At 39.5% G+C, this 27,243-nt stretch overlaps 4 protein-coding genes and 1 long non-coding RNA gene across 9 annotated transcripts; 4 read left to right on the top strand and 1 right to left on the bottom strand.

Annotated features, from left to right (window-relative positions):
• The first annotated feature begins 121 nt into the window (after positions 1 to 121).
• Positions 122 to 8,220, top strand: usp21 (ubiquitin specific peptidase 21). 2 transcript variants are annotated; one of them, XM_041800293.1, is made up of 12 exons: positions 122 to 257; positions 596 to 830; positions 1,206 to 1,262; positions 1,351 to 1,468; positions 1,555 to 1,666; positions 1,981 to 2,100; positions 4,646 to 4,710; positions 4,808 to 4,995; positions 6,211 to 6,289; positions 6,383 to 6,490; positions 7,160 to 7,274; positions 7,438 to 8,220. In XM_041800293.1, exons 2-12 carry the CDS (start codon positions 675 to 677, stop codon positions 7,535 to 7,537), a joined length of 1,218 nt encoding a protein of 405 aa, XP_041656227.1. In that variant the 5' UTR covers positions 122 to 257; positions 596 to 674; the 3' UTR covers positions 7,538 to 8,220. The 2 variants fall into 2 exon arrangements, with proteins under 2 accessions (XP_041656227.1, XP_041656226.1); XM_041800292.1 differs by having other exon boundaries at positions 144 to 830.
• Positions 3,811 to 24,686, bottom strand: LOC121518108. The gene is made up of 4 exons (XR_005992621.1): positions 24,554 to 24,686; positions 15,851 to 15,957; positions 4,806 to 4,993; positions 3,811 to 4,681 (listed from the first exon to the last, which is right to left on the bottom strand). It is a non-coding gene; the product is annotated as an uncharacterized LOC121518108 (long non-coding RNA).
• LOC121518103 (rho-related GTP-binding protein RhoA-C-like) lies at positions 8,473 to 12,599 on the top strand. The gene is made up of 5 exons (XM_041800320.1): positions 8,473 to 8,533; positions 9,100 to 9,255; positions 10,291 to 10,411; positions 10,511 to 10,641; positions 10,745 to 12,599. The coding sequence occupies exons 2-5, from the start codon at positions 9,100 to 9,102 to the stop codon at positions 10,916 to 10,918; spliced, it is 582 nt and encodes a 193-aa protein (XP_041656254.1). The 5' UTR covers positions 8,473 to 8,533; the 3' UTR covers positions 10,919 to 12,599.
• rbm10 (RNA binding motif protein 10) lies at positions 12,785 to 22,950 on the top strand. 2 transcript variants are annotated; one of them, XM_041800271.1, is made up of 23 exons: positions 12,785 to 12,901; positions 13,432 to 13,502; positions 13,594 to 14,107; positions 14,202 to 14,372; positions 14,476 to 14,545; positions 15,873 to 15,946; positions 16,844 to 16,930; positions 17,049 to 17,109; positions 17,213 to 17,371; positions 17,468 to 17,628; positions 17,816 to 17,913; positions 18,147 to 18,234; positions 18,346 to 18,550; positions 18,660 to 18,751; positions 18,850 to 18,931; positions 19,125 to 19,216; positions 19,323 to 19,520; positions 19,940 to 20,140; positions 20,489 to 20,545; positions 20,672 to 20,866; positions 21,043 to 21,090; positions 21,209 to 21,261; positions 21,432 to 22,950. In XM_041800271.1, the coding sequence occupies exons 2-23, from the start codon at positions 13,486 to 13,488 to the stop codon at positions 21,520 to 21,522; spliced, it is 2,814 nt and encodes a 937-aa protein (XP_041656205.1). In that variant the 5' UTR covers positions 12,785 to 12,901; positions 13,432 to 13,485; the 3' UTR covers positions 21,523 to 22,950. The 2 variants fall into 2 exon arrangements, with proteins under 2 accessions (XP_041656205.1, XP_041656204.1); XM_041800270.1 differs by having other exon boundaries at positions 12,790 to 12,924.
• lrrc23 (leucine rich repeat containing 23) lies at positions 24,567 to 27,243 on the top strand. 3 transcript variants are annotated; one of them, XM_041800301.1, is made up of 8 exons: positions 24,567 to 24,650; positions 25,424 to 25,533; positions 25,639 to 25,759; positions 25,865 to 26,006; positions 26,259 to 26,389; positions 26,510 to 26,646; positions 26,763 to 26,967; positions 27,060 to 27,243. In XM_041800301.1, exons 1-8 carry the CDS (start codon positions 24,567 to 24,569, stop codon positions 27,090 to 27,092), a joined length of 963 nt encoding a protein of 320 aa, XP_041656235.1. In that variant the 3' UTR covers positions 27,093 to 27,243. The 3 variants fall into 3 exon arrangements, with proteins under 3 accessions (XP_041656235.1, XP_041656237.1, XP_041656236.1); XM_041800302.1 differs by lacking the exon at positions 24,567 to 24,650 and adding an exon at positions 24,916 to 25,139 and having other exon boundaries at positions 27,060 to 27,241; XM_041800303.1 differs by lacking the exon at positions 27,060 to 27,243 and having other exon boundaries at positions 26,765 to 26,961.

A 27,243-nucleotide genomic window follows, 5' to 3' on the forward strand; every position in this document is an offset into this window, starting at 1 on the left:
GTCTAAGTATAGCCAACAAGATCTACAAAGAAAAGATTAGTGATGCTTATCCTCCCCCTCTCTCCCCCTTTCTCGCTCTCACTCTCTCTCCGACATCAGTGGCAGGGCAGGAGAGAGAGAGGTAGACTTTCAGTTCTAGCCTACAGCCACACAGTGTAACTGTAGACATCCCCTTATGCATTTTTAACAGCTCAGCAGGTGATGGGAACAGTTCGGTGGGGACAGTTTGTCCACAGATAGAGTGACCAAGTGATCAGGTGAGTCCAAACCGCTCTGTTTATTTGTCAGTATGATTATTTTATCTTTTTGTAAACCTACTTTGTTGTCAAGGTTTCTTCTGTTTCCCAGCATGAAACAGCAGTGAGCCTGTGCTGGCATCTCTTATTGTAAGATGAGCATGTTCTGTATCTATTTTTGTGTTAAGTTCCTTAATTGACATCTCATTTTTTAGATATTGAGGTCTATTAGACCCTGGCTTTGGAGCTGTTCTGGATGATGTAATTACGGGAGAGAAAAGTGAGCCAGAGTGGCTCAAGACAGAGTTTATCCTAAAGGAAAGCTCATTCACAAATTAATCCTGCTCTTTTTTCCTCAGCTGTTATTGACGTCCTGAAAATACAAGGATAACACTTCATCATCCTCTTCATACGTTGGTTTAAAAGGACTGTTTGAGGATGCCCGGAGCCAGCGGTGTCAACGTTGAGCCCTCCTGCGAGGCCTTGTGTCGGACCCTGGTGTCTCAGAACGGCCTGCAGAGAGAGTCCGCTGACATCTCCCAGTCTGTCCTCTACACGTCACTGATGGGCCTGCTTCTGGTCACTGACAACGAGGTAGGTAGAACATGGCATCATTAAGGCTGCCCTGAACTTTCTACAAAAGTGTGATTCATGAGTATAAACACAGATGGAGATATTGTGTAAAGGAATTAGCAGAAAGTACACATTGGCACACACGTGTATAAACACTTGTCAGCACTCCCTGGCTCTAATAGGATGAGTGCTTGGGCCTGACCTCCTTTTAGCTTCTCTTGTTATGTTAATGGAATAAGACGGCTAAATCCGTCCCACCTCTGCTGCACAGACACAGTCGTGACAGGGTTAAAGCAGACAGACAGCAACACGTCCTACAGACGTGACTAGGGGTCAAACTGTAGTGCAGCAGCATTGTGGGTAAATAACTTCCTTTTTTTTATATGTATTTTCCAGAAGGAGCAGCTCACTATAGGAGGTGGAAGAGTTGGCCTTAGAAATGTTGGAAACACAGTAAGTTCAGTCATGTAGGAAGTGCTTTAAACACAATTATCAAAACTTGTTCCTATTCGCTCTCTCCTTTATTCACATTTTATCCCAGTGTTTCCTGAACGCAGTAGTCCAGTGTTTGTCTCACACACATGGCCTACGAGATTACTGCCTCCTCAAGTCCTACAGGCATGAGAAGTTCTCCAAAGAGGATGCTAAGCTCATGGAAGGTATTCATCTCCTCTCTCCTCTCTTAAATTTCCTTCCAAGACATGTGGTCATCATTTGTATTTTTCACCTGTCCTCTTGTGCTCAGCTTTTTCCCAGGTGCTGTCAGGCCTCTGGGATATAAATGAAGGCAGCACGGTTAACCCACGCCACTTTTACAGTGTTTTTAAAGAAGCAGTGCCTTACTTCAGTGGTTACAGGTGAGAATATTGATCATGTTTAATCATTTTCTTCAAGGTTGTTCAGACTTTTGCTCTAAAGACATCAGTGATGTGCAAAGGTGAACACATCAAGCACTAGTGTCAGCAAAATCATTTCAGACTAGACTGTATTCTTATTACATTATGCACATCTGGAGAACCAAAGCTGTTTGAAATATGGGAGAGGAACTTTTAAATATTAAAATTATTATCCTTCAGTATAGAAGCTGCTTAACACGTGATTGAAAAGAAAAAGCTGCTTCTAACAGTGACTCAAAGAAATACTCATGTCTTTGTCTCCTCTTTAAATTTAGCCAACAGGATGCACAGGAGTTTCTTAGGTTCCTATTGGACAAGCTGCACACAGAAATAAACCGTAGGCCCTACGTTCGGCGAACGGGGAAGGATCCTGAACAGAAATACGCCAGATTTAGGTACGTACTAGGGCTGTCAATTAGAAAGACTAAAAATTGTATGTCATGATATAGCATTTATGATATTTTAGGAATTTTTGGAAAGGAAACATTGTATTAAAGACATCCAGGGGCAGCTGTGCCTGTATGCCCCATGCACAGGAGCTGTTATCCTTGATGCAGCGCTGGGTTCAGATACAGTCTGTGTTCTCCATTCTCTTTTACTGGTTTCTGATGCTGTTCACTGTTCAGTCCTATCAGAACGAAGGCATAAAAGCCCCAGAACAAATCTTAAAAAATAGATTGATCGAATATATTTCTTTTAAATCAGCCAAAATCTGCAGTGAAGGATCCTTGTTTAATGCAAGTACACCATCAGTATCTGCATTTACTGACACATAGTATGTGTAATATCCATTATCAAAGCAACACTTCTGGCAAGATAATCTTGATGCAGACTGTAGCTCTTAGATGCTCCTGGTTCCCAGACCGTTGCCATCTCTTTCTGAACAGAAATGTCATAATTTGCCATTACAACGGATTTCCAGTTTCTGATTTTTAAAAAACAAAATCAATCTTTTTTCAAGTCCAACAGCTACAGTCATGAAATATCAACATTGCAAACATCACAGACTAAAAACCTATCAATAAAATGTAACTGAAAAGGTCAGAGGTCGAATCCAGTGTAAAATGATGGTATGGACCTGTTGTGGAGTTACATACATGAACAGTGGCTGGCTTTAGCTTCATTAGCTTTAGCTAAAGAAAGTAAAGCTACATAGTTAACATTACTACATAAGCTCATGTAGCTAGGTTAGCTCTGGCAATGTTAGCCTTGGCAAACAAAGCTAAAGCTAATGTAGCTTTGTAAGCCACATAGATGATGTAGCTATATAAACTTAGAAGATAAGGTAGCTAATGTTAGCTTTCTAGCTTCTTTAGTACAGATATCCATGAGCTACAAGAACTTAAGTGTTTTGCTTAGTAGCTGCGTAGCGCTAATATCTACGTAACCTATGCAGCTAACAGTTAAATAAGCTACATTTGCTACATAAGAATATTTTCATGGAGGAAGAGATTTTTTAACCTGTAAGCAGCCAGTTTACTCAGCTTTATTTAATGTTTTGTCAGTAGGATCTGCAGGTCAGGTTTTTAACTTTTGGTATCTTTACCTTAACCCAAGCTCTAACCTAACTGAATGTTTTATCCAATTGTATTTTTAAGTTTTAGCCTGTATTTTCAATCTGACAAATGGGGTGTCTCACTATACCAGTCAGTGAGAGGGGACGTTTGAGAGCTACAGTCTGCAGCCAGACTCTAACTTTTTATGCAATTTATACAAAAAAAGGAAAAAAAAAACATTTCTTACAGTATAAAAAATGTTGGATTAAAAATCTTTTAAAATCTCTTATGGTAGTGTTGGGAACCCTTGCACTGTCACAAAACAAAATATCCTGATACTTTCAGCCAAAGGCCACATTCACAAAGCTTCCTACACACAAAGAGTTGCTCCTGGTGAAGAAATTTTAAGAAATTTGTCAGAATTATGGCATCTAAAATGTTCCCATTAAGACAAAGACTGCATCCTTGTTAAAGTAAAAGTTATCCACATAGCAACATAGCTCTTAAAGGAGGAAGTGGAAACTGCCAGGAGAAGTGAGGAAGACTTTTAGAAGAATTAAGACTTTCTCAAGCTGAAGAGAATTAGAAGAAACATTCTGAATAAAGCTCTGATTTATGAACATTTTTATTGAATCAAAGTGGACAGGCAGAAACATTCTGACTGTTCAGTCCATTTTCGGCTTTTCTTCAGTGCAAATTAAAGCAGCACGTTAAGTCTTTTTAAATGTGGCTTACTATGTGGGTGCAGCTGATTACTGGTTAAAGGCTCCTCACATGCATGAACATGTGAGCTGGCTGCTATGCGTGTAGTCATGTGTTTTCAATCATTTTGTAGGCTGTATACTTCTAAACCACTTACAGTTTATTAAACAGAGGTGTTTATTTCATGAAATGTGGCTCATGATAAAATAATGTCCAACAAGATTTTATGATCAAGCAGATCATTTTCACAGTACGTCTATGCACACTATCACTAAAGCCTCCATTCACACTCGTACAAAAATCTTGAAAATCTTCCCTTATTTACCTGCAGCTGAGTTTTTCACACAGATTTTCCCCTTGTCTGATGGGGAAAATGCAGTAAAATTTCCCGCTCTGAAGCAAATGTGAACAAACAAGTCAGGAAATCTTGATGTAGGTTTGCAGGAAATATTCTTGCATGAGTGAAACAACCTTAAAAGAGCACTTTTTCTCCATTTTTCACATCAACCAAACAGCCTCAGAAAAAAATGTCATACCTAGAAAGGGAGTTTCAGTCTCTTTTCCTCACTCAAAATTGCTGTGTGAATGTTAATGAATCTTAAACTAGAGGACTTCAATTCTCATCTATGTTAGGATCCCTATGAGATGATTCTCAGCCCCTGATTTTTAGAATTATTTTCACATGATGTCCTTAAAGTTTTACAATTTATCAAATTTCATCCTTCTCTTTTCTTCTTCCCAGGATTTCAGAAGAGGCAGCAGCCATGTGGAAGAAGCACTTGGAGAGAGATGACAGCAGAATAGTTGGTAAGCTAGGCTATCCGTTCATGGTGATCCCTTAAACTTCTTTCTGTTATTAAGACAAAGTTTGATTGAAGAGACTACTCATCATCATTCCTCACAGATCTGTTCTCAGGCCAGCTACGGAGCTCACTGCATTGCTCTGTGTGCTCTCACTACTCCAACACCTTTGATGTGTTCTGTGATCTGTCGCTGCCCATCCCCAAGAAGAGCTCATCAGGGGAGGTGACGCTGAGGCAGTGCCTCGACCTTTTCTCTCAGGAGGAGAAACTGGACAAGGAGAATTCACCTGTGAGTAAATACAGAGAAAAAATGGTAGATTCAGTCATTAATGCATCTCTTTATAATGATGACAAGGATACTTGACTCAGGAATTGCTTCAAACAAAAATATACCATACATTCGCCCTTGTCTGTACTTTTTCATTCTATTCTTTGAACTCGTATTATGTTCTTTGCATATTCATCATTACACGAAGTAAATCTAACAAAGTACAAGAATGCAGAGAAAGAATTTGGGCTTATACAATGTCTTCCACATACAAAAAAACATATATAATATATTACAAACATTAGACAATGTAAGCCAAAGCAAACAAAATCCAAGCAGCATAAGAGCAACTTTACAAACAAATACAAGAATATAACTTTGGAAATTGTACATGGTACATTTGAAAAGTTCTTATGAACATGCAGTGCATTAAATTACAACACTTTAGTCACCTAATCTTAAAAAGAGAGAGTGGCCTTGTGCTTTCTTTCTTGCTATATCGATTAAGAAGCACTTTAGTAAATAAAATTAACCGGGGACACTGCAGAACATGGGTGACGATCCAGTAAGTGCTTTGAGAAATATCCTGATGCTTTTTAAACATAAATCAATTCTCTGTTAAGCAGAATAAATCATATTTGATACACAGTTTTTGATTTCTACGCATCTTTTGTGAGATATTTTGTCCTGATAACCAGATTAATACAGCTAAAAACAAAAAAAGCAGTGTGCAGTGCATTTGTGTCAGTGTCTGCTACAACTTTTTTTTATAGTCAGCAGCAAAAGCTGATCAGATCCAGGACCAGGAGGTGAATATTAAGTAAAGGGATAGCACTACTTCTATTGATCCAACATTGGCAAGTTTTTATTATTAAATGATGTCTGGAATGGACAATTAAAAGGCCTTTCCATTTCTGTAGACAAGCCTGTGTAATAGTATGATACTACAAGTATTAAAGGTAAAAATGGCTGCTATTTTCTGTACAATTCTACTAAAAAATGATTTTGTCAGGTTTTTTTTTTTCATGTTATACATTATACATTTAAAAGCAGTGGTTTCCAAAGTGGGAGTTGGAAACTTAAACATGCAATGTTTCTCTGTGTTAATTTGAGTTTTAAAAAATGTTTTAATGACTCCAAATTTAACAAATTGACTGTCCAGGCTGTACATTTTAGAATAGATAATAATCTTTTGTTTTTCCAAATGTTTAAAATGTGATTGTTTGTGTGTTTCAGATGTGTGAGAGGTGTAACAGGCACACAGAGTGCACCAAGCGCTTGTCCATCCAGAGGTTTCCCCAGGTTATTGTCATACGTATCCTTGACGACAAGTATGTTTTAGTGTAATTAATGAACCAGAGAGTTTTTTTGTGCAATAAATTATTATGGAGCTTAACTTTTCAATCAGATCTGAATCGATTTACAATGTCACGGTGGTCGATCAGTAAAAGTACCACATATGTGTCCTTCCCACTCACAAACCTGGACCTCGGACCATATGGGCCTCTCGACTCTGGTAACTAGAATTTTACCTAGTTTTGTCTTTCTGCATTTTCCTGTAACAAGCATCAATATGTGTTTTTTGCATACCATTTCATTTATTTAAAAATATACAGTTAAATACTCCTTTAAAAATCATACAGTTAATGTGAGTCAAAAAGGCAAAAGGGACTTTTAAGGTCAGACCTTTGAAACAAAGTTCTGTATCTTGTTGATACCATGATTAAACAGATTGTTTTATATTAATGAATTTGGATATCAGAATTAAAAAGCTTACCCACAGAGGTGAAAATAGTTTGCAGAAGAAGTTTTTAGCTGTGGTGGAACCATAGATTTTATTTGATCTTTCCAAAAATAAAAAAGGCTTTTGCTAGATTTTAAGATATGATAATATGACACTGGACATTGGACCCTCTTACTAAATAATATGTAAAATAATTTCATTAATTCAGAAAGTGAAAATTAAATGCATTTAAAGCAAAAAACTTGAGTAATCAACCAAAAGTATTATGATAACACTACAATGGAAAGAATGCAGGTAAATGGCAAATTAACAAATATTTAATAGCACATTCACTTTATCAATACATTTAGATAATCTCTTTATGTAAGAGACTGGAGAACTAGCACTTTGTTCTTTAAAAACATAAGCAGTGACTTATTCTATCTTTGCATGAACCTACAGGTCCAGTTCTCTATGATTTATATGCAATATGTAACCATGCCGGGACAGTGAACATGGGTCACTACACTGCCTGCTGTTTAGATGAAAATGGTTGGTGTTTCTACAATGACTCCAGGTGAGACATAGTCCACATAGTCAAATATGCAATTCCCTCCAAAATGCATGATATACACAATCATTAATAGAGTCTAATCAGGTCATCTGTATGGAGACATCTTTTTTATCATTATTAATCTAAGCTGTTTTTACTCTCTCATTCCTCTTCTGCCCTCCCACAGTGTGACTCCAGTCTCTGAGAACCAGCTTCAGACCAATCAAGCCTATGTGCTGTTCTACCAGCGCAGCAACAGCACCACCACAACCACTGTCAGGAAATAGACCACAGACTGGCTGAGCCAGAGAGCCAATCAGAGCAACTTTACCTCCAGTGTCCATAGAAACAAATCGAGGCAGCAGTGCTGGAACTCTGGCATCTTTGAACTTCTCAATTTCTTTAGCTCAAATAAACTCAGAGGAAAAGGAGCAGGGGGGTGCATACGTGCTGTGAAGGGGCTGTAAGAGATGAGCTACTTTCCGAAATCTTGGAGATGCTTTGGAAGACTGAAAACATTCAGGTGGCCACTGCCAGTCTTCAAGAGAAAAAGAGACAGTTTTGACAAACTCTGTGCACTGGTCCTCTACCTTGGGAGAGGGGTCTAAATGCACATGGCACAGTGATAATTGTGGATCAAGCTAGCAAACATGAACACACATTTCAGCTGGAATAGATATAGCAAGCATATCATGACTCTTGTGGCATAGGAACTGATCAAATTCTATAACAACTTTAAGCTACAGTTTTTTGGCGAGGTACTTTAAGGTCTGTAGATGGTACAATATCTACGCTTTCTTTACATTTAAGTTATCCTCTATATGGACAGCTAAATGAAGCATGTAAATATTAAAATGGGCTATAATATATACATTAACTATATGGGCTATGTGACAAATACATTCTTAAATGTATTTGTTTATTTTTTTACAGTTCTGTCTCCTGCTTATGAATAAATGGATAAAATATACACAGAATTGACTGAATTATTTATACTTGAAAACGAACAAATTAAAGTTTTATCTTTATTATCATATTATTGTTTTTTGGTTGATGTTTACTGTATGATGTTATTTTCATGTCAAACTCTTGGATTAATTTCAGTTAGAAACCTGAAACCGATTACATGAATGGCACGTTAGGTATAAAAACGTTTCTGTATTACAGGCAAATGTGCCGCAGCCTTCTGACAAATGACGTAAACACGCACATGCGTGTGAGCAGTAGGCGGAGTTTCCAGTCGGTCAGGAAGAGGAGAAAGGCGGACACAGAAACATCAAGCGGTAATTATTCTTAGCGATGGCTTTTAAACTTAAAGCCGGTTCTTCCTTCGGTAACCTGCGTTTCACAAAAGTATGCGGAGTACTATAGTTAAGGTTTAAGAGAGAAAACTCGAAATGACAGGAGTTCAGACCATGGAAACACCGTTAGCTTTCATGCTAACCCTGCTAATGTTAGCTGGTTTGACAGGCCCGGACTGAAAGCGTTTCTGCAGGAATGGAAACACAGCACGGAAATGATAAATGTTTACACCCTGTTCCAACAAGGCATACTCCCTGTTTGCCGGCATTTTCGTTTGTACTTTTATTAAGATTGTTTCTCAGCATATCTGAAGAAACTCTGAAATTTAAGGAGTCGCTCTACCAGCGTTTTTAACGTAGTCTGAGCTTTAACGTTACTTCTAATAACGAGGACCTACCTTTTTCTAAAATGATTTGTCATCCTCAATGGCCTATCATTATAATTTTAGTAACTTTTTGTTTGCCATCGTAAGGTGAGGTCGGGTTATGGACTCGTGATAACTTGTGACTAAAGAAAGTATAACAATGTTTTGGGCTCTTTTCCACAGATGGCTGCTATCAGAAAGAAGCTGGTGATCGTTGGAGATGGTGCTTGTGGGAAAACTTGTCTGCTCATTGTCTTTAGTAAGGATCAGTTCCCAGAGGTCTACGTCCCCACTGTGTTTGAGAACTATGTGGCTGACATCGAGGTGGATGGAAAACAGGTGAGCCATTGCAAACGTTGGTTTGGGGTGCACTGTACCAGTGCCTTGCAGAAAGTGTAAAAAAAAAATGGAAAAAAATATAAACCTATCAAGTGTGACTTCTGCAAACATTAGGTTCAATCACAGTTATCTGTAGGAAAAAAAGGGATATTGCCCCTTATAATTTCTTACATCCTTATGTGACATAGTCTCTTGTTATGATTTGCTAGCCCAACACTTAATGTTGCTAGTGGTGCTCTTATTTTAAACTGTATCTTTGACTTTAATAGTGAAGGAAATTGCAAATTTCACTTTGATGTACTAATAAAACAGTCAAAACCATTCATTAATTAAAGGCTATGCATCTAATAAGGACTGATGGGTATTGCAATCACAGGAGCCTTTATTTTGTTATCCTTTTCTTTCCGTACGATCTGTAGCTAATCTGTGTGGAATACATATTTGCAGTATAAATCATATATCAGTGTTAAATATTGGCACAATGTACCATCAGGTATAGATGCTTAACTAAGGCATCACATGCTCAAGAAGGCTCACTGTGAGCCTTTAACATTTTGAAATGAAAACCAAAGTGTAAGAACAACTACCAGACTGTCTAACTTCTCTCAGGTTGGCTTGATTCAGCCTCTCTTTGCTTTGGAGATGTCTAGTGATTTTTTTTTTCTTTTTTTTTTTTTTTTTTACAGTACAGTAGGTGTTTTTATGTATATTGGCTAGACTTACGTTTGGAAAAAATTGCATGGTCTGATATCCCCAAAAGCTGGGAGAGGCGCCAGCCCCCCCGTGACCCCAGGATGAGTGGTATAGAAAATGGATGGATTGGTGATATCCACAAAAATCCAATATCATGCATCCTTAATAATTATTCTTTTTTGCTCCCCTGCCACTCAATAAAATGATAGGAATAATTTAATTCATGTTGGCTGAATTCATTCACTTAAAATCTTTAATTCTTAAGTTAAATGCTCAGTTTCTTTCTTAACAAGTCATTTTAGTCACATGTTTATCCTAACAAGTTTCTCTGTCTGTTCTCAGGTAGAGCTAGCACTTTGGGATACTGCAGGTCAAGAAGACTATGACAGACTGCGGCCTCTCTCCTACCCTGACACTGATGTTATTCTTATGTGCTTTTCTGTAGACAGCCCTGACAGTTTAGGTATTGTCTTTGCACAAGTCGCATTATTATATACTGAATGCCTTGCAATTGAAACTGAAATTTTTCTTTTTACCACATTCTTTTTTCTTCTTACTGTAGAAAATATTCCTGAAAAGTGGACACCTGAAGTTAAACACTTCTGTCCGAATGTTCCCATCATCCTCGTGGGCAATAAGAAGGATTTACGCAATGACGAGCACACCAGACGAGAGCTTGCCAAAATGAAACAGGTCTGTTTTTTGTTTTGTTTTGTTTTGGTTCTTTTTAAACCACATTTTCATGTTGTTTGTATAAATGTCAAGATTTAACCTCTACTTTCATGCTTGTCTCCAGGAGCCAGTTAAATATGAGGATGGCAAAGAAATGTCAAACCGCATCACTGCCTGTGGATACCAAGAGTGTTCTGCCAAAACCAAAGACGGTGTGAGGGAGGTCTTTGAGATGGCAACTAGAGCAGCACTGCAGGCCAAGAAACGTAACAGGAAGACTACCTGCCTTCTGTTATAGGCTCTGGGAAAGGAGGGAGCTGCTGTCAAGCACAGATGAGAGGGCAGGTTCCATTGAGATTTGACATGGGGGAGAATATTGGGGAGGGCCCTGAAAAGTTTTGCAGATGCTCAATTTGTCATCACCCAGTTATCCTTAGCAAATTACAGCGATCTTCAATGATTTGATAGGCTTTTCCATCTTGATACTTGGTCTATGTTGGGTTAAATACCATTTGCTTGCTTGAATCAAACACTTTTAGATCTAGAAATATCTTGAGCAGGTGGTGGGGGTGGTTTGAAGTTGAGTAGATGTAAACATGTTGAAATGTGCCATGATTGGTATGAAGTTAGAAACGGTCATTACCAGGCCAAAGACAAATGGGACATGCAAAAGAGAAAGAAAAAAAAATGACTTAAATGTAAAATAGATTGAATTAAGACTCTCTCTGAGTGAATTTTACACAGTATCGCCTACATGTAGTGCCTTGAGAGCATGGGTCAAGAAGAGTAAGTTGTGGGGTTAGGATTCATAACTTCAAAGGGGGTATTTTTTCATTTGTAGTGTCCATACATCACATTTGTGAATGCTTTCTCCATGTCAGTGGCTTGGCTCATTCAGGCTCATATTCTGACTCAGGCGCTATGCAGGGGTATGCCTAAACTAGATTGTATGAGATATTTTCCCCACACGGAATTACTTACCTGTACTTTACTCTGTGTGTGTGTGTGTGTCTGTCTGGTTAAGTGAGTGTGTGAGACTGTATGGCGGTATGTTTTCTCCAGTGCAGGTTTGCATGCAGTGAATGTGTGTATATTTGTATGGGTGTGTATTAACAAGTGTCTACGTACTGTATGCATGGGAAGGCCTTCTGCGTCACTGACCTAACCCCTTGTTTCCATGCCAAAGTTACCCCTGACAGCCACATTTTATGGCTCATTTGGGTAATGGAATTAACAACTACTCAGAGTGACATAGAAACCTTCATTTTACTGGAAGACATTGTACTATACATAGAGGCACAATCAGGTTAAACATATTACAAGTTTTTAGGACCTTTTTTGTGTGTACTAGAGATTCATTTGATTGCATTAATCAGTGGGTCAAATCACGTGTGGTGTAGTTAAGTTGAAAATCCTTTCTTTAGATGATAGGTTTATCTTATTACTATTATGTCCATTATGTACTGTATCTCTTACAAGGCCTTGTAAGGACATTATTGATGTGTATTTCAAGTTTGCCTTTTATTCAGTTCTCCCAATCTCCCCTTTAATGGTATTGTCATTATTGTACTATAACTTTTTATTGTTGATGTCTCTGATTTTCTTAGTATATTTTAATCATTTTACTTAATCCTGCTGTTATGATCAGCTTATGTCAGTTCAATGATGAATAAATTGTAACCGTAGAATTGTTTTGGTAATAAAATGAAGGTCAACCATAGGGTGGATGGCTGGACAGTCGTGGGAGTGGGATGTTAGAGCAGTTATTTTTCTTCTACTGCCCCCCCCCCCCCTTTTTTTTTTTTTTTTACTTTGACCTATTAGGCTTTCTGGATTTTTGTTTTCAGATAAAGGTGATATTAGGGTTTTCTGTTAAAGATATTTATGTGTTTCTTGAAACCATTCATCATTTATGACTACAACAGTCTTCGCCATATTACTGGTATAATTTTCTTTTTTTCAAAATAAAACATTCATAACCTGTACAAATGTGCGATTGCTTGATTTTTATTCATTTGTTGAAAGGATCACTTCAGTGTCCCAGTTTATATTGTATGGGCTCCTCGTTAAGGGTTGGCCGGGTTGTCTTGTCCAATCATCGTCATCGTAAGTGTTTTTCGCTCTACAAGCACCAATCACATAACAAAGGCAGGTATTAGTCCCTCCCACTATGAAATGCCTAGCTGTGGCCATTTTACACTTGGTTCCCTGAAAATAATTATTCTTTGGGAAAAATACAACCCGGTGTAAACCTCGGCTTCAACGTGTCATTGAAAGAGCCGTGAGTAGAAACCTTTTGTAGTGGTAAGTGACCGTGCTGTTTCGTTTTACTACCACAGCCGTTGTTGTTTGTAGCCGTTAACAGCCGTTTGGTTATAGTGTCTCCCCCCGTGATGAGCTAGCCAACATCGGGCTAAGATAGTTAGCCTGCCTGCTAACAGAGATGACCGCCGCACGTCATTGTCGAAAACTCATTTGGGTTGTATATTAATGCAAGTATGTTGCGTAGATGCGTTTATTATCGGTGCAGGTTTACTTATTTTTATTCATGTGTTGTTTTTTGTGAGTTTTACACACACTGGTGTTTAAAGTGATGATACTCTAAGTTGGAGAAGTCTTATCAGTAATCGAAGTTGTAGCTAACCTGCTGAGGTGAGGTGCTACCTGCCTCTGGGCTTTGCTAATTTTTCAGTAAAATCGTCACCTATACGCGTTTATTTTGGTTTTCCACAGACATGTTCGTGCACCGTAAGTTTGCAAAGTTTACTTGTGTTTGTTGGCTTTCTTTTAAACAAATAAATTTGCATTTAGGCTCTAATGCTGTAACAAGAGGACTGAGACCAGAAACAGAGTCCGTATATCAGCATGGACTATGAGCGGAGGTGAGCGAAGTGTTCTTGTGTTCTTGTTGTCTCTTCTAAAAAAGGTGAATGGGTCGGACAGGTCTCTCACAGTGTCTTTCATGGTCACTAGGGGTGGGCGAGGAGATCGCACAGGACGCTATGCCAACGCCCACAACGATCACAACTTTCGGGACATGGACTATCGAGGTTATGGGCAAGATGAAGAGGAGGCAGGAGCAGGATATGATGGCAGAGCAGAATCGCCAGGGCTTCATGACTTCTCCCCAGGTCGCCTTCAGGACCAGGGGGGATTTTATCAGAGAGGAGAGGGACGAGGAAATATCAGGCGTGATGGGAAGGGGATCCTGTGGCCCCCCTGTCCTCAGTCTCTTTCTGATCAAGCCCCCTCTTTGCTCCAGAAAGAGGAAGAGGGGTCCAGGCGAGAGTTTGAGCAGTTGCATACTGGCCTACAGGAAAGAGGTCGGGGTAAAAGTGGAAGAGGCTTCCCAGAGAACAGTGCTCCTCATTCGGGGTGCAGAGATGGCAACTGGGGACGTGGGGGCACCCATTCAGAACCGAATGAATACAATACAGCAAGACAAAGAGAGGAAGACAGGTTCTCTCGTGGGGCAGTGAAGAGGAGGGTGAGTCATAACAAGTTATTTCTTTTTATAGAGCTGCTCAAGCTTTCTTTTATTGTTTACACTTATGCTTAAATGCAGTTGTTTTTTTCTCCAGGCTTTTCTTGCCGGGGCAGAGGAGCACAGCTGTGGAAGTGGTGGACAAGATGCATCTCTTGATGAGATGGACCAGAGGGACCAGGACTACCGTGCAGATCTGGACCACAACCAGAGGCCAAGCAACATCATAATGCTTCGCATGCTGCCTCCTAATGCCTCCGCCAATGAGGTGCCTATACAGATTGTGTGTTCTCTCCAGTGGTGTGGTGATGACTGTAATTGTAACTTTATTATGACTGTAGATTGTAATAAGGATGCGATTTTGTTCATAGATCCGTGCCCAACTTCAGGAACAGGGGATCCAGCCGAGAGAAGTTCGCTTAATGAGGAATAAATCTTCAGGTGAGAATTTGTCCTTTGCCCTGTTTTTTCCTGCTATTTACTCGCTCATTTCATCTCACTGATTTATTTTCAGCTCTTTCATTCTCCCTGCTCTTCCCTATCTGCCTCATCGTCTCTCTTTAATTAATAAGCACCTTCCCTGTTCTTATTCTGCACTCTAACCATCACCATCATTCTTTATTCTCTGATTTATAGCTGATGCAAAGAACACACATTTATCTACTTCTGTACAGATTTCTGAAAAAAATTCTGCTTTGACTTTTTGGTCTACTGGATCTTTAATGCCCTGCCCACAGGGCAACCAAACATCCATGTTCTTATTAAAGTAGAGATCCATTAATATTTTACTATCAGAATGTTCACAGCCTTCGGTTTTAGACTTGTACCACAATGCTCAAGTTTACCTTTTCCATCTTGGCTCTCTGACAGTTTTTACCTTTCCATAATTTAGCTTCATCTATGTTGGAGTGAGATCTGTCTGAGTAGCTCGCAAACTAACAGTGTCATCTTAGACATGAGCCGAATGAGAAATAGTTTTGAAGTGTTTTTTTATTTTTTTTATTTTTTTTTTATTTTTTTGAATGTGTGAGTGTTGGGATATAAATGTTGCAGATATGTGTGTCCTCCATACCACTCAGAAAAGCCTTTTGAAAGGTTTCTTATGAAAGTCATTGTCTCACTGGCCGCTTTCTCTGCTAACTCACTGGTTGTCTGTTAAGTGTGCCTCTCTGACTCAGGCATACTTACAGTCCTCCTGCACTGCTCTGTCTTTCTCAACCCTACATCACTTTTTCTGTGTTCAGATGATGACCCTCTGTGATTACACTTCATGTTATACCATACAGTGTTGTGTAAAATACTTAAAAGTCTAAATATGTTGTCAGTCATTTACAGTACTGCATGGACAGGATATGGAGCACTAAAGTCGCATTACACAGCAGTGCTGCATAGTTCTCTCTGACTCTTGAGTGTCAGAGTTATGTGAGAGTGTGTGCTAGAGTGTGTTTGTTCTGGCTGGGTGCTTCATCATTTAATGCCACAGAGCTCAAAATTGATGAGTGGGTAGGTTCTCCCCATCTCTCCCTCTTTCCCTGACCCTGTGGAGATACTCGACATTGCGTCCTCCCTCCCTTGTGGAGAATTTGACGGCAGCTCTCAAACTGACTGTCAGAGTGTGTTCCCAAGGGAGAGAAGAAGCAATGACTGATTTTATTAGCGCTGATACAGGGTCTCTCTCTCTCCTCTGGACATGAAGCACTAACCCCTCACTGCGTTGTTGTTATGTTGTTGTTGTTGTTCGGTTACCATGGCGCTGGGCGGTGTCCAGGTCAGAGCCGAGGATTCGCCTTCGTCGAGTTTAATGTCATACAGGAGGCCACCCGCTGGATGGAGACCAACCAGGTCACTCTCTCCTACACAGACACACATACACAAACACACACAAACAATGGGATGAATGGGTTCATATCAGGTCCAAAGTACAGTCCCTGTCATGTGCACATGAAGCAGTCCAGTATGGCATAGACAAACAAAGACGAGACATACATTTCTGTCCCTGAGGTAGGTAGGTAAGTTTTTATCCTTTGTGGGGAAAATCCATTTTTCTACTGATACAGAATTTCACAAACAGGCAAAATTCATGTTAAGTCATGCTGATGTCTGTCTGTCAGGGCCCAACAACATAGTTTTCATATTTGGGCCCTCCTTGTCACATTTGCATATTATTTGTTGAGTACAGGCTTTCCTTTGACTCCTGTTTCTTTGCTGACACATTCTCACTCTCTGTAATTTGACAGAACCATCACACCAATAATATGACAGTTTTGTTCAATTTAAGTCTTTCGTATGTTCAGTCTGTAAAAAGAAAAAAACGAATTTTTCATTTGCATTATTACATCCATTGTAACATCTTAGGGTGGGATTTAGTGCCAGTTTGGAGGGTGGAGCAAAGGTGCTGACATTGGGAAGGGTTGTGTGTAAAACTGTGCAAAGGTTTCCCCTTAAGGGGGGAGGGATCATACAATTAAACCTATACACTCTCCTTAAAAAGACCACACTTACACCATTTCAGTCCGTCCCAGTTTTCTAAAGCTGAAGGTTGCAATTCTCTGGTGTCCTCTTTCTTTCAGCCTCTCTCTCTCTCTCTGTCCCCCTATCTTTTCTGTCGTCTCTCTCATTCCCTCTCTCCCTCTCTCTCATCTCTTGTGAGATGAGGCCTTTCTCTGGCATGCATGGCCCACTTATCCCTGATAATCATTCTTTGTTCCCTCCCTCTGTCTCTCTTCCTTTTTCTTCCAGGGTGTGCTGCTGATTCTGGGACAAAGAGTGTCGATGCACTACAGCGACCCAAAACCGCGTGCCAATGAGGACTGGCTCTGCAACAAGGTAGTGTGTGTGTTTATTGAAATCCCAAGCTGTATGTGTATGTACCTATATATTTGAAACTGTGGGTGCTCATTCTTGAAAATCGTATTTAACTGTGGGTCTTGTAACATTTAAACAGTGTGGGGTGCAAAATTTTAAAAGGAGAGAGAAGTGCTTCAAATGCAGTGTGCCTAAATCAGGTAAATTTAAATCCATATCCATAGATATATTTTATCTACACCTTTACAGAATTAAAACTCTGTGTCATTATATTATAGTAATCAGAGGGCTCTTTATCTTCAGAGGCTGAGCTGAAGTTGCCCCAGCTGCAGAGGGATCTGCAGATTGGTCTTCAAAAGGAGGGAACCCAGGGCTTGTTGCCATTGCCTGCACCCTACCACTCCTCTGGACCCGCTGTCAACCAAGGACAAGCAACACAGCAGGCAGATGTTGCAAATGACAGTATGTCTGTTACTTGACTTGTTGCATCCTCACATCAATATGTTCATCTATGATTTCTTTAAGGATAAAATATTCTGTCATCCTCTCCTACACCAGCTTTGATACTGAGAAACCTGGGCCCACATACTTCATTGGATGCCATCTTATCTGCTCTGGCCCCATTTGCTACCCTCTCCCCTTCCAATGTCCGCCTCATCAAGGACAAGCACACACATCTTAACAGGGGCTTTGCCTTTCTGCAGCTCTCTACCATAGTGGTAGGAAACTACATTCAGATACACAAAATGCAAAAGTCCTAGACAGACTAACTTGAGAATTGTAATTTATTTATATCAAACAAAAACATATTGCAATTTTTGTTTTCCAATAAAGCTTTCTCTTTCACATATATGGATAAACACTTTTGCCCACACAAATACAGATATCTGTTTTTGTTCTCAACAGGAGGCATCTCAGCTGCTCCAGATCTTACAGTCTCTTCAGCCAGCTCTCTCTATTGACGGGAAGACTATTGTGGTTGAGTTTGCCAAAGGCTCAAAACGGTAAATGGAACATCTTTAATCAAAGAAACAAAAAAGCAGCTTTTTGCTGTTGCACAGGAAAAAAAACATTCTGGCTCCAGATCAGCTGGAACAGCTTTGGAGTTAAATATCAAATACAAATTAGAAGCCCAAAATAACTTGGTATCATAATTTACCACAATTCAAAGGAAGCAGTTTGGAAATGTAGGTCACCAGACACCCTCTGAACAGTCTTTGTCACTTTTCTATGCTAGTGACGTGTTCCTGACAGATGGAAGCAGAGTCAGTGCTGCCACAGTGGCCAGCACAGCGATAGCTGCTGCACAGTGGGCAGTCACACAGGTAACCTTTCTGAATTATTGATCAGTATTGGACATCATGAGAGTGCTTAAAAGCCAAACTGAATGAATATTACTCGTGATTTGGTCTCATCTTTTTACCTAACACTTCCAGACGACTCAGAATGGATCAGGTGGAGGCCAGAGTACAGATACAGCAGTGTATCAGCAGGGGGCAGCAGTAACATACAGTCAGGAGGGAAATGAGTACGCTGGACAGGACAGCACAAGCTTCAAAGCACAGGCAGATGTCAGGGTTGCTGCTTTGCCCAGTTCAGGAGCAGCTCTGATGGGGGCATACACTGTAGGAGGAGCCACAGGTTGGTATCTCGTATGTTCAGTATGGAGCTATTGTAAGAGTTGTGTGGGACGGAATTTAATTTAAATGCAGTACACAATCACCTGATTATGTTGCTTACTCACGTGTAGCTGATGCTGTAACATCAGGGTCAGTACAGCAGCCGCTCATGAAGACGCAGACTGCTCTCATTACCACAGCGACCACCACGCCAGTCACACAGGTACTGCCTTAATGTTTGATTTCAATTTTAAAGATTTGTACTTCTGGATTTTTGCATGTCAGTAAGTTGTGAGTTTTAAAATCTTTCTGCTTCTGCAGGTTGAAATAGTTGGGAAACCACAACCAGCTGCTCCCAGCCAGCCTGCCACCCCAGGCACTGAACATGAGCTCCAGAAATATCGTAAGGCTTTGTGTGTCTAGTTTTCCCTAGTAGTCAAAAATGTATTTGTGGGGTTCAGTTGTTTTTATAGCAAGGATTTCCTGCACTGTTTGATCTGTATGAATATTTATTAGCTATGCTTTCCTGATGAATTAAAGGTTTTTATGTAAGATATTTGACCCTGAGGGGACTGTTTTTATGTGTTTGACTGTAGCAGTACCAGATGTGTCGACATACCAGTACGACGAAAGCTCCGGGTACTATTATGACCCCCTCACAGGTCTCTACTATGACCCTACCTCCCAGGTAAAGAGCTGCAACTATGCTGCAGTCCATGTACATCTTGTGAGCACTAAAAAGGATGCCATCCACAGTCGGTTAATCATGCTTTTGTACCACCCCTTTTTTGCAGTACTATTACAACCCTCACACTCAGCAGTACATGTACTGGGATGGAGAGAAACACACGTATATTCCAGCTGCTACTGCTGGACAATATAGCAGTGAAAATGCTGCCACCAGCTCAGGTGCAGCTCCTTCAGACTCACTGTTTGCTTCACCTGGCAGCAAAGAGAAAAAAGATAAACCCAGGAATAAAACTGCTCAACAGGTACTCACTCAATAAGATATCAAAGGAGAAACATTGTGGTTCTTGTGCTTGTTTTGCTCTACTACTTGTTTTGAAACTAAACTCTGTAAACAGATTGACAAAATAACATTCATAGCTGGCATATTTTAGTATTAGTGTTTCCACATTCATGTTGGCTGATAAATAACTTTCTTTACTGTGCAATATAACATCTTAGTTCAAACAAACTGTGGTTAAAAACAGTTCAAGTTATTGTACATATCTTAAATATTTTTTTCAAATTCTTAACCAAGAAAATGTTCATCCAAGAGCCATTGACTTGACATGTATCATTTTATTCATACGTGTCTCAAGCTACCACTGGGCTACAGCATTTAAATTACAAATCTTAATCAAGGCACTTCAGTTTCTTACTCCCAGGCTTTCTCTTCTTTCTCTAGATTGCCAAAGACATGGAGCGCTGGGCTAAGAGTCTCAACAGACAGAAGGAGAATATGCGCTCCGTCTCCTCCTCCTCCTCCCCTGCTATTGGCTCCACAGCACTCCCTCCTGGCTATACTCGGTTATCCGGACATGGTCGCCTGGATGACCGCAGAGAATCTGCTAGTGCTGATGCAGGTTATGCTGTTCTGGAGAAAAAGGTATATAACCTTCGCAGAAACGTGCTTTTCAGCAAACATCTATTTACAGGGCAGCAGGGTCGCACAGTAGCTCGGGAAATGTCCATCAACTTGAGTTGAGACTTAAAGACAAGACCATGTCATCAAGCAAAGAGCCCTTATTTAAGCCACCATTGTCATTTCTTCAGAAGCAGAATTGCTTTTATCTAGTCTTGTTTGCTTCAAACTTCTAAATTTTGTCTTTTAAAAAAATGATTAAGAGATATAAGACTGCAGTCTCCCTTTCCAGAAGTTGATTCTGCAAACCCATGCATTATGGTTCATTTGAAGATAACGTCTGTACTTCATTTTTTTTTTTTGTTCCTGCAGGGGGCACTGTCTGAACGGCCTCAGATATTCCTGGACCAGATTCGACAAAGTACAGAAGTAAGGACATGGCCACAGTAATGTACTGGAGAAATGTCCATCTCTTTCAGAAGATAAGGATCTCCAATGATATTATTATCAGATATGTCTATATGTTACTTAGTTCTTTACTTCTTATTTCTGTAGCGATCACCACCTCAGCAGCAGGGCCTGGTCCCTGCCTACAGTGGAGAAACTGACAGTGAAGATGAAGGTGGCGATAAAGATGAGAAGGAAGGGAAGATGACAGACTGGGTTAAACTAGCCTGTCTGCTGTGTAGAAGGCAGTTCCCCAGCAAGGAGGCCCTGATCAGACACCAGCAGCTTTCTGAGCTACATAAGGTGCAAAGACAGCTTGAAAATAAATTCACACCATCACAAACATTGAATGATTGACATGAAAGGAGGTTTAATATAAATATTCAACTTTCTGTGCATTTTTGTAGTCCCAGAGACAAAATGACAGTGTTAGTCTGATCACATTTCTTCATTAATAAACCTCTGTTGTATGCTTGCAGCAAAACTTGGAGCAGAGGAGAGTCCAGCAGGAAGTTACAGGCAATGAGGTTGGTCAAGCCTCTGTGTCTTACTGAAGAACTTGGACCACATTGCTTGAAGTGATTCTGCTGTTACTGAGCTATTACAGACAGCCCTGTTTTCATTTTCGTCTTTATTTGGTTGCAGAGATTTGAAGGACTTGAACCACCTGATCCAAAAAGGAGGAAGATTAACCCAATGTAAGCAACAATGATGAAACACTTGACATGCACAGACTTTATAGTTATTTTGGGTTAACAGTTGTTCATAATGTGTTAAAATGGTTTAAAAATCCCTTATGCAAACATGCGATTCTCCTTTTATACTGGTTATACTGTTGCATGCTGACTTTTTTTTTTCCTTTCTGTAGTGATGGGATCAGTGGCACTAGTCTCGGTGCCAGGATGCTACAGGGAGGTGTGAAAAGAGGCCTTCTATTGCGCAATATGCAAGTGGAGTAAGCTTCATCCTCAATCTTCTAACCCAGGAAACAATGAGCCTAGCACGCAAATCATCACCATTAACATCATATAGATAAAAAGATATAGCTCCTTATTTGGTTTGATGTCACAGTTACCTCAGCAGTGGTAATACACTCATATGAACTGGTCCTGTAGCTGTGGATTACAGGATATTGCACAGAATGCACTTTTTGAGAGTGACGATGAGGTTGAAAAGGCATATGGCATGCCACTGAAGGGGCAGCAACATGTACACCATTACTTATGATACTAATAAGCCTGGAGCAAAGCTTATCCAAGCTAACAAGGTTAGCCCAGTCACCATAACCCACAGAATACTCAGTAATAGAAATGATTTCTATATTAGGTCAGTACATGCAGCCTTGCATCTATGCCTATCATATGCCGGACAATACTGTGTTAATAGCAACAGATTAGCCATATCAAGTGTTTGATCATGGCAGAGATTCCTCTTGTTCAAAGTGGGATCACACTCTTTTTTTGCCATGCTATGTGATAATGTAATTAGGATAAGCTTTGCTACAAGCTTGCTAGTATCATTAGCTATTAGCATATGTTTATGAAATTACTCAACTGACTTGTTAAAATGCCAAGCATACTTTTAGGACATGTGAAAACCAGACAAGAGAATTGTATACATTTCTTTATGTAACACCACATTGAACTAAAGTAGTCAAAGACAAAAAAATGATAAATTTGCAGCATTAAAATGTATGTTTAAAGCAAAACCACTCGTGATCAACACTTGGATCATAATGGTGGTATGCTGTGCCTGCCCCATAAGTGTTACACCCAGCGCTGCCCCCCTTATGGCATGCCATGGGCCAACACACATGCAGCTAAAGCATGCATATATGCTGCTGACACTGCACATGCCACTAGAATAATGGCATCACAGAATTTGCGGCACCTGCCTCCTCAGTGGCATGCTAGATGCTACTTTTTTTATCTCGTTGCTGCTGCTTTCTTTGCTTTTTTAATGAATGATGCAGTCTTGAGTTCTCACTTGCTTTTATGCTTGTATGTGATAAGCAATGTGGTTGGGAAACTTTTGCTTTAGGAAAAATGAAGATCAGTGTTGATCTTTACTGCAGCAAATGGGGTTTTCTTATAATACCGTCTATGCACCATAGGTTTTTTTAAGCTGTATGCCCTGTCATTCAGTGAATGACTGTGCTGGACATGAACTGTGTAACATTGTAGAAAAGACTGGCCTCATGAACTGTACAGGGTCACACTAACACTAGTGTGTAGATAACATGTCTTATATTGCAAGTATAAATTCACATTGTAATACATTGTTATCCTTTGAGAAAGTAATTTTTTATTTCTAAAACTGTTTGATAATGTGACTGTGTTTCATTAAGCTCATGTGAATTCATTGAAAATAACACATTTTCATCATTATGGCTGGTTTCTGTCTTTTGTTGGGTAAGCCAGTATGGATAACAAAATTATTTTGACATTTTAACTTGAAATGTCCAAAGCTGTGTTTTGAAAGTCTGTGGGTTTAAAAGAGGAATATAACGTAACTGTTAGAAGGTCTCTAATGTAACAACCTGCAGCTGTTGCAGAGCAGAACCATTGATTGGCCCTGACATTCACCTGCCTCATTAGATTTAGGATCATACACAAATTATCGATTAGCTTAGCCTGAACAACATCTGTGCTCCAGAGGTGAAAAAAGTAGTTACTCTGGTTTAAATTTACTTGCGTAAAAGTACTGGTCTATAAATCTGAGTAAAAGTAAAATTTTTCATTTTAAGTTCACGTATTGAGTAGACTCTGAGGCTGGGCAGTAAAAATAGATAAAATTGCAATATGGCCTACTGCAATTTTCAAATAGCAAAAGGCACAATATTTCTTTAACTTGAAATGTCCACATACCAGTTAAATATTTTTTGCAGCAGGGATGTTATGACCTACACCTCATGCAAACATTCAAGTGTCATTTTTTAGAATGTTTGCAAAAAATCCTACTTTCCTTAATTTTGCATACATTTTTCTTACTAAAAAAAGAGTGACATGAAAAATGATCATGCCCCCAGATACAATAAGACATTTGTGATACGAGTCTAAATAATTTGATATTTTTCAAAATTATTTAACCCTACTGTTACTGACTTTCAAATCATGTTTACATCACACATGTTTGGCTGAACAAATAAGCCAGTTCCCTACTTTTATTGAAGTAGATGAATAAAAGTATGCAGTACATGCAGATTAATCTATAATCTTACATAAGACAAGGAACTTGGACAAACAATTGCATATTCAATCGGAATCACAATACTGGGAAAGAAAGACCCAAATAGGCTATTTTCCCAACTCGTATAGCCCTAGAAACTTCTGAAGAGAACAGTAAAATATGATCTTTCCTTATTTACACTAACAACATCAGGATGTGGCTCTCCAACCAGGTAAAGTCACACCTTTCAGTGACATAGAACAGCTGTTGTGGAATGTAATGAGGAATCACTCCCTACATCACTCACTACGTGCTACTGTGTAGTCCTCAGAGGTGGAAAAGTACAAGGGTACAGTACTCGACTAAATATACAGAAGTAATACATGAACTCAAAAAGTACAGGTACCCAAAACAACTACTCAATTACAGCTATCTGAATAAATGTAATGAGTTACTTCCCATCTCTGCTGTACTCATGTTAGGGCTCGTTGACAAGTTTCCATGGCAACAGCAGCCGCAGTTCCTGGTTAGCTCGCGAGGGACGTTAGATAAACCACTTTTAGCGTCATAAGCTTCAACATCCACAATATATCCACTGTTTCTCAAGTTTAGGTTTTATTGTTTGTTTTACTAATTTTGATGCTGAATGTTGTATTCGGCATCCTTTCACCTGTAAAGTTTGAACCCAACGGTTCATTTAGCGTTAGCTGCATCAGTTTGTCAGACCTCGCCTGTCCAGTCATTTTCATCTTTACTAGCTAAACTCTGCTGCAGGACGAGATAACTGTTAAATTGCAGCTACCAGCTTTTAGGGAAACTTACCAAAGATAACAGGATGTCTGATATGGAGGAAGAAGTCTTGACAGATGTAGAAGGAGAGGAAGAAACTCGTCCAGAAGGTGCCGTTGAGGACGAGACGGTACAGTAAACTTTCTGTTAAGACATCATATGAAACAATGTTTTACATCGAGAAAAGACATACAGCGCATTCAGGAACCCTTTTTTTCAAATTTATATTGAAGCTTTATGCTACAGCCGTCAGCCATGAGGCCTTTTATAGAGAGTGCCTTTCTAAATCATGTCCAATCAATTCTAATTAACCACAGCTGGACCCCGGTCAAGGTGTAGAAACATCTCAGTAAAGATGATAGAAATGGGAGGCACTTGAGCTAAATTTCAAGTGTTTTAGCAAAGGGACTGAATACTTTTTCAATGTTATATTTCAGTTTTTAATTTTTGGTTAATTTGCAGACATATAGACATAACATATAGACGTATCTGATAATACCAGATACAAGACTGGTCATGTGCTTGATGTTTATTGACTTAAATCTCTCACCTAACCCGTTTGGCTGGGAAATGTAACTTGTCTTTCAGGAGTACTCTGTGGTCTTCAGCTGGAGATAATGTAAGACTGCTGAGAAGAGTCATGTTTGGACTGGTGAAATCATTATGCAAATGACAAAGGCTGCATTCCTCTGAAGTTTTTTTTTCAACCAAAAATGAGAATTTTAAACCACTTGTAGAGTCTAGATAGTTAACTTTACAGTATGCATTAATTGTAAGTTTGCTATAGTTAAATACTGAACATAAACATTGCTTAAGTGGCCTGTTGAATCCACTGAGACCTAGATTTACCAACAGTTCCCTGTAGCCTGCAGTAAAGTCGTTTATCTTCTCTCTCTCACACAGGGACAGGCTTGCCAACTGACCCCAGAAATGATCAGTAAGGGTCTTTCACTACTTTGTCGAACAGGCAATGGACTCTCACATGCTTTTGTCAGACTGGACCTAAAAGACAAGTAAGGTTGCTAAAAATGCACACAGACACACAATTTTTTAAAAACTACTCTTTTAATTATGGTGACTTCTTTGATAAAATTCATGATACCCTTTATTATCCTTAGTGGACTGAATGACATTGCTGCAATCAGCACTTTTATTCACATACGCTTTCTGGATCTAACCAACAACCAGCTCGCTGATCTCTCTCCTCTGGCATCTCTGACCCAGCTACTCTGGCTGAAGGCAAGGGTCTTTTTCTCAATTCATTCAGAGAAGAGAGTCTCCAAGCCTGTCGCTATCTTTAATGCTAACTGATGGTAAATCTTAAATGCAACCTTTTCTCTGCAGGTTGACAATAATGCTGTGGCTTGCTTTGAAGGGCAACCTTTTGCCCAGTTGACCTACCTGCAGTGGTTGAGTATGGCTGGGAACAAACTAACAGATGTAAGTGGCCTAGTTGGGTCTGCCCTGGAGAGCCTCATTCTAGCAGGTAAGCCTGTTTTGATATCAGGATGGTTTATGTTGACTGTCCATAAAGTGATGCCACTCAAATCAATACTATTTTGATATTTTGTGAAGTTTGTCATATTTAAATTAGAGAAGTGGTAACAAGACCTAGCAATAGTTATATTTATGGGCAAGGTAGCTATTAAAAAGCCTTTGTTTTGTTATCCAGTCTTTGGTATGACAAAGTCTCTCTTCGTCAGATTTTTAATCTAAGAAATGCTGAACCTTCTGGCAGGTAATGGTATTCAGAGACTGAATGGACTACAGAGTGGCTGTTTTGCCAACTTGATGACTCTAGAGCTAAGAGGAAACCACCTTAATACCACAAATGAAATCAACCTTCCTAACCTGAAGCATTTATATCTGGTAATTAGTTTGATCTCGATTAAAAAACTCATATACTTGATACTTATAGAGAATGAATCATATTACCATGTATATAAACCAAAAAACTACCTGTAACTGGTGTAACTTTCCACTATGAAGGCTCAAAATGGTATAAAACATCTGGAGGGTTTAGAGAGATTAGAGCACCTCATCACACTTCACCTGCGAGACAACCAGCTGGATACTCTGGAGGGCCTGAGCTCCAACATGAGGTGTCTCAAATACCTAAATGTCAGGTAAACATTTGCATTACACAAGGACATATAAGAGCCATAATGGAAGTTCCAATCATCATTTCACTTGACACCAAATATGCAAAGCGACATTTCATACTTTTGTCTCTCTCCCTTAGAGGAAATGCAATCTTAGACCAAAAAGCCATTCAAGCTGTCGGGTGTGTGTCAAAAACTCTTAAAGCTTTGGTCCTTTCTGAGAACCCTCTAGTGGAAACCACAGACTACCGTCTGAGCGTACTCATTCTCCTGCCACAGCTGGAACGACTTGACAAAGAGCTAGTCTCCTCTGAGGAGAGGACTGAGGCCTTAGAGAGAATAAAGGTGAGGCAAATGGACATCTTATTTTTCTGTGGTATAGATAGACAAAATCTTCTCCATTGTTTATTGTTCTAATGGCATGTATGTCATTTCAGGAACTTAAAGAAGAGGAAATACCAGGACTGTGACATTTGTAATGATGACCAAGATGAGGAAATAGTTGACTTCCTTGAAAAGTCAAGATTGGTGCGACTGTGTTGCAAGAAAAGTCATTGCTATAGGTAAAATGTATTTTACATGATTGGTCTCATGTACCTTTACTCTAATTTTCAGATGGTT

The sequence above is a fragment of the Cheilinus undulatus genome, linkage group 11 (genome assembly GCF_018320785.1).
Source record: "Cheilinus undulatus linkage group 11, ASM1832078v1, whole genome shotgun sequence".
In the NCBI taxonomy this organism is placed as follows: Eukaryota; Metazoa; Chordata; class Actinopteri; order Labriformes; family Labridae; genus Cheilinus; species Cheilinus undulatus.

Excerpts from the sequence above, each read along its gene's own strand:
- usp21 (XM_041800293.1), top strand. The coding sequence starts at position 675 with ATGCCCGGAGCCAGCGGTGTCAACGTTGAGCCCTCCTGCGAGGCCTTG. Across the intron at positions 1,469-1,554 it reads GGATGCTAAGCTCATGGAAG|CTTTTTCCCAGGTGCTGTCA; the intron begins GTATTCATCTCC and ends TCTTGTGCTCAG. Across the intron at positions 6,290-6,382 it reads TCCCCAGGTTATTGTCATAC|ATCTGAATCGATTTACAATG; the intron begins GTATCCTTGACG and ends CTTTTCAATCAG.
- LOC121518103 (XM_041800320.1), top strand. The coding sequence starts at position 9,100 with ATGGCTGCTATCAGAAAGAAGCTGGTGATCGTTGGAGATGGTGCTTGT. Across the intron at positions 9,256-10,290 it reads TCGAGGTGGATGGAAAACAG|GTAGAGCTAGCACTTTGGGA; the intron begins GTGAGCCATTGC and ends GTCTGTTCTCAG. Across the intron at positions 10,412-10,510 it reads AGACAGCCCTGACAGTTTAG|AAAATATTCCTGAAAAGTGG; the intron begins GTATTGTCTTTG and ends TTCTTACTGTAG.
- rbm10 (XM_041800271.1), top strand. Across the intron at positions 18,551-18,659 it reads CACTGTAGGAGGAGCCACAG|CTGATGCTGTAACATCAGGG; the intron begins GTTGGTATCTCG and ends ACTCACGTGTAG. Across the intron at positions 20,867-21,042 it reads AGCTTTCTGAGCTACATAAG|CAAAACTTGGAGCAGAGGAG; the intron begins GTGCAAAGACAG and ends GTATGCTTGCAG.
- lrrc23 (XM_041800301.1), top strand. The coding sequence starts at position 24,567 with ATGTCTGATATGGAGGAAGAAGTCTTGACAGATGTAGAAGGAGAGGAA. Across the intron at positions 25,760-25,864 it reads CCCAGCTACTCTGGCTGAAG|GTTGACAATAATGCTGTGGC; the intron begins GCAAGGGTCTTT and ends TTTTCTCTGCAG. Across the intron at positions 26,007-26,258 it reads GGAGAGCCTCATTCTAGCAG|GTAATGGTATTCAGAGACTG; the intron begins GTAAGCCTGTTT and ends ACCTTCTGGCAG.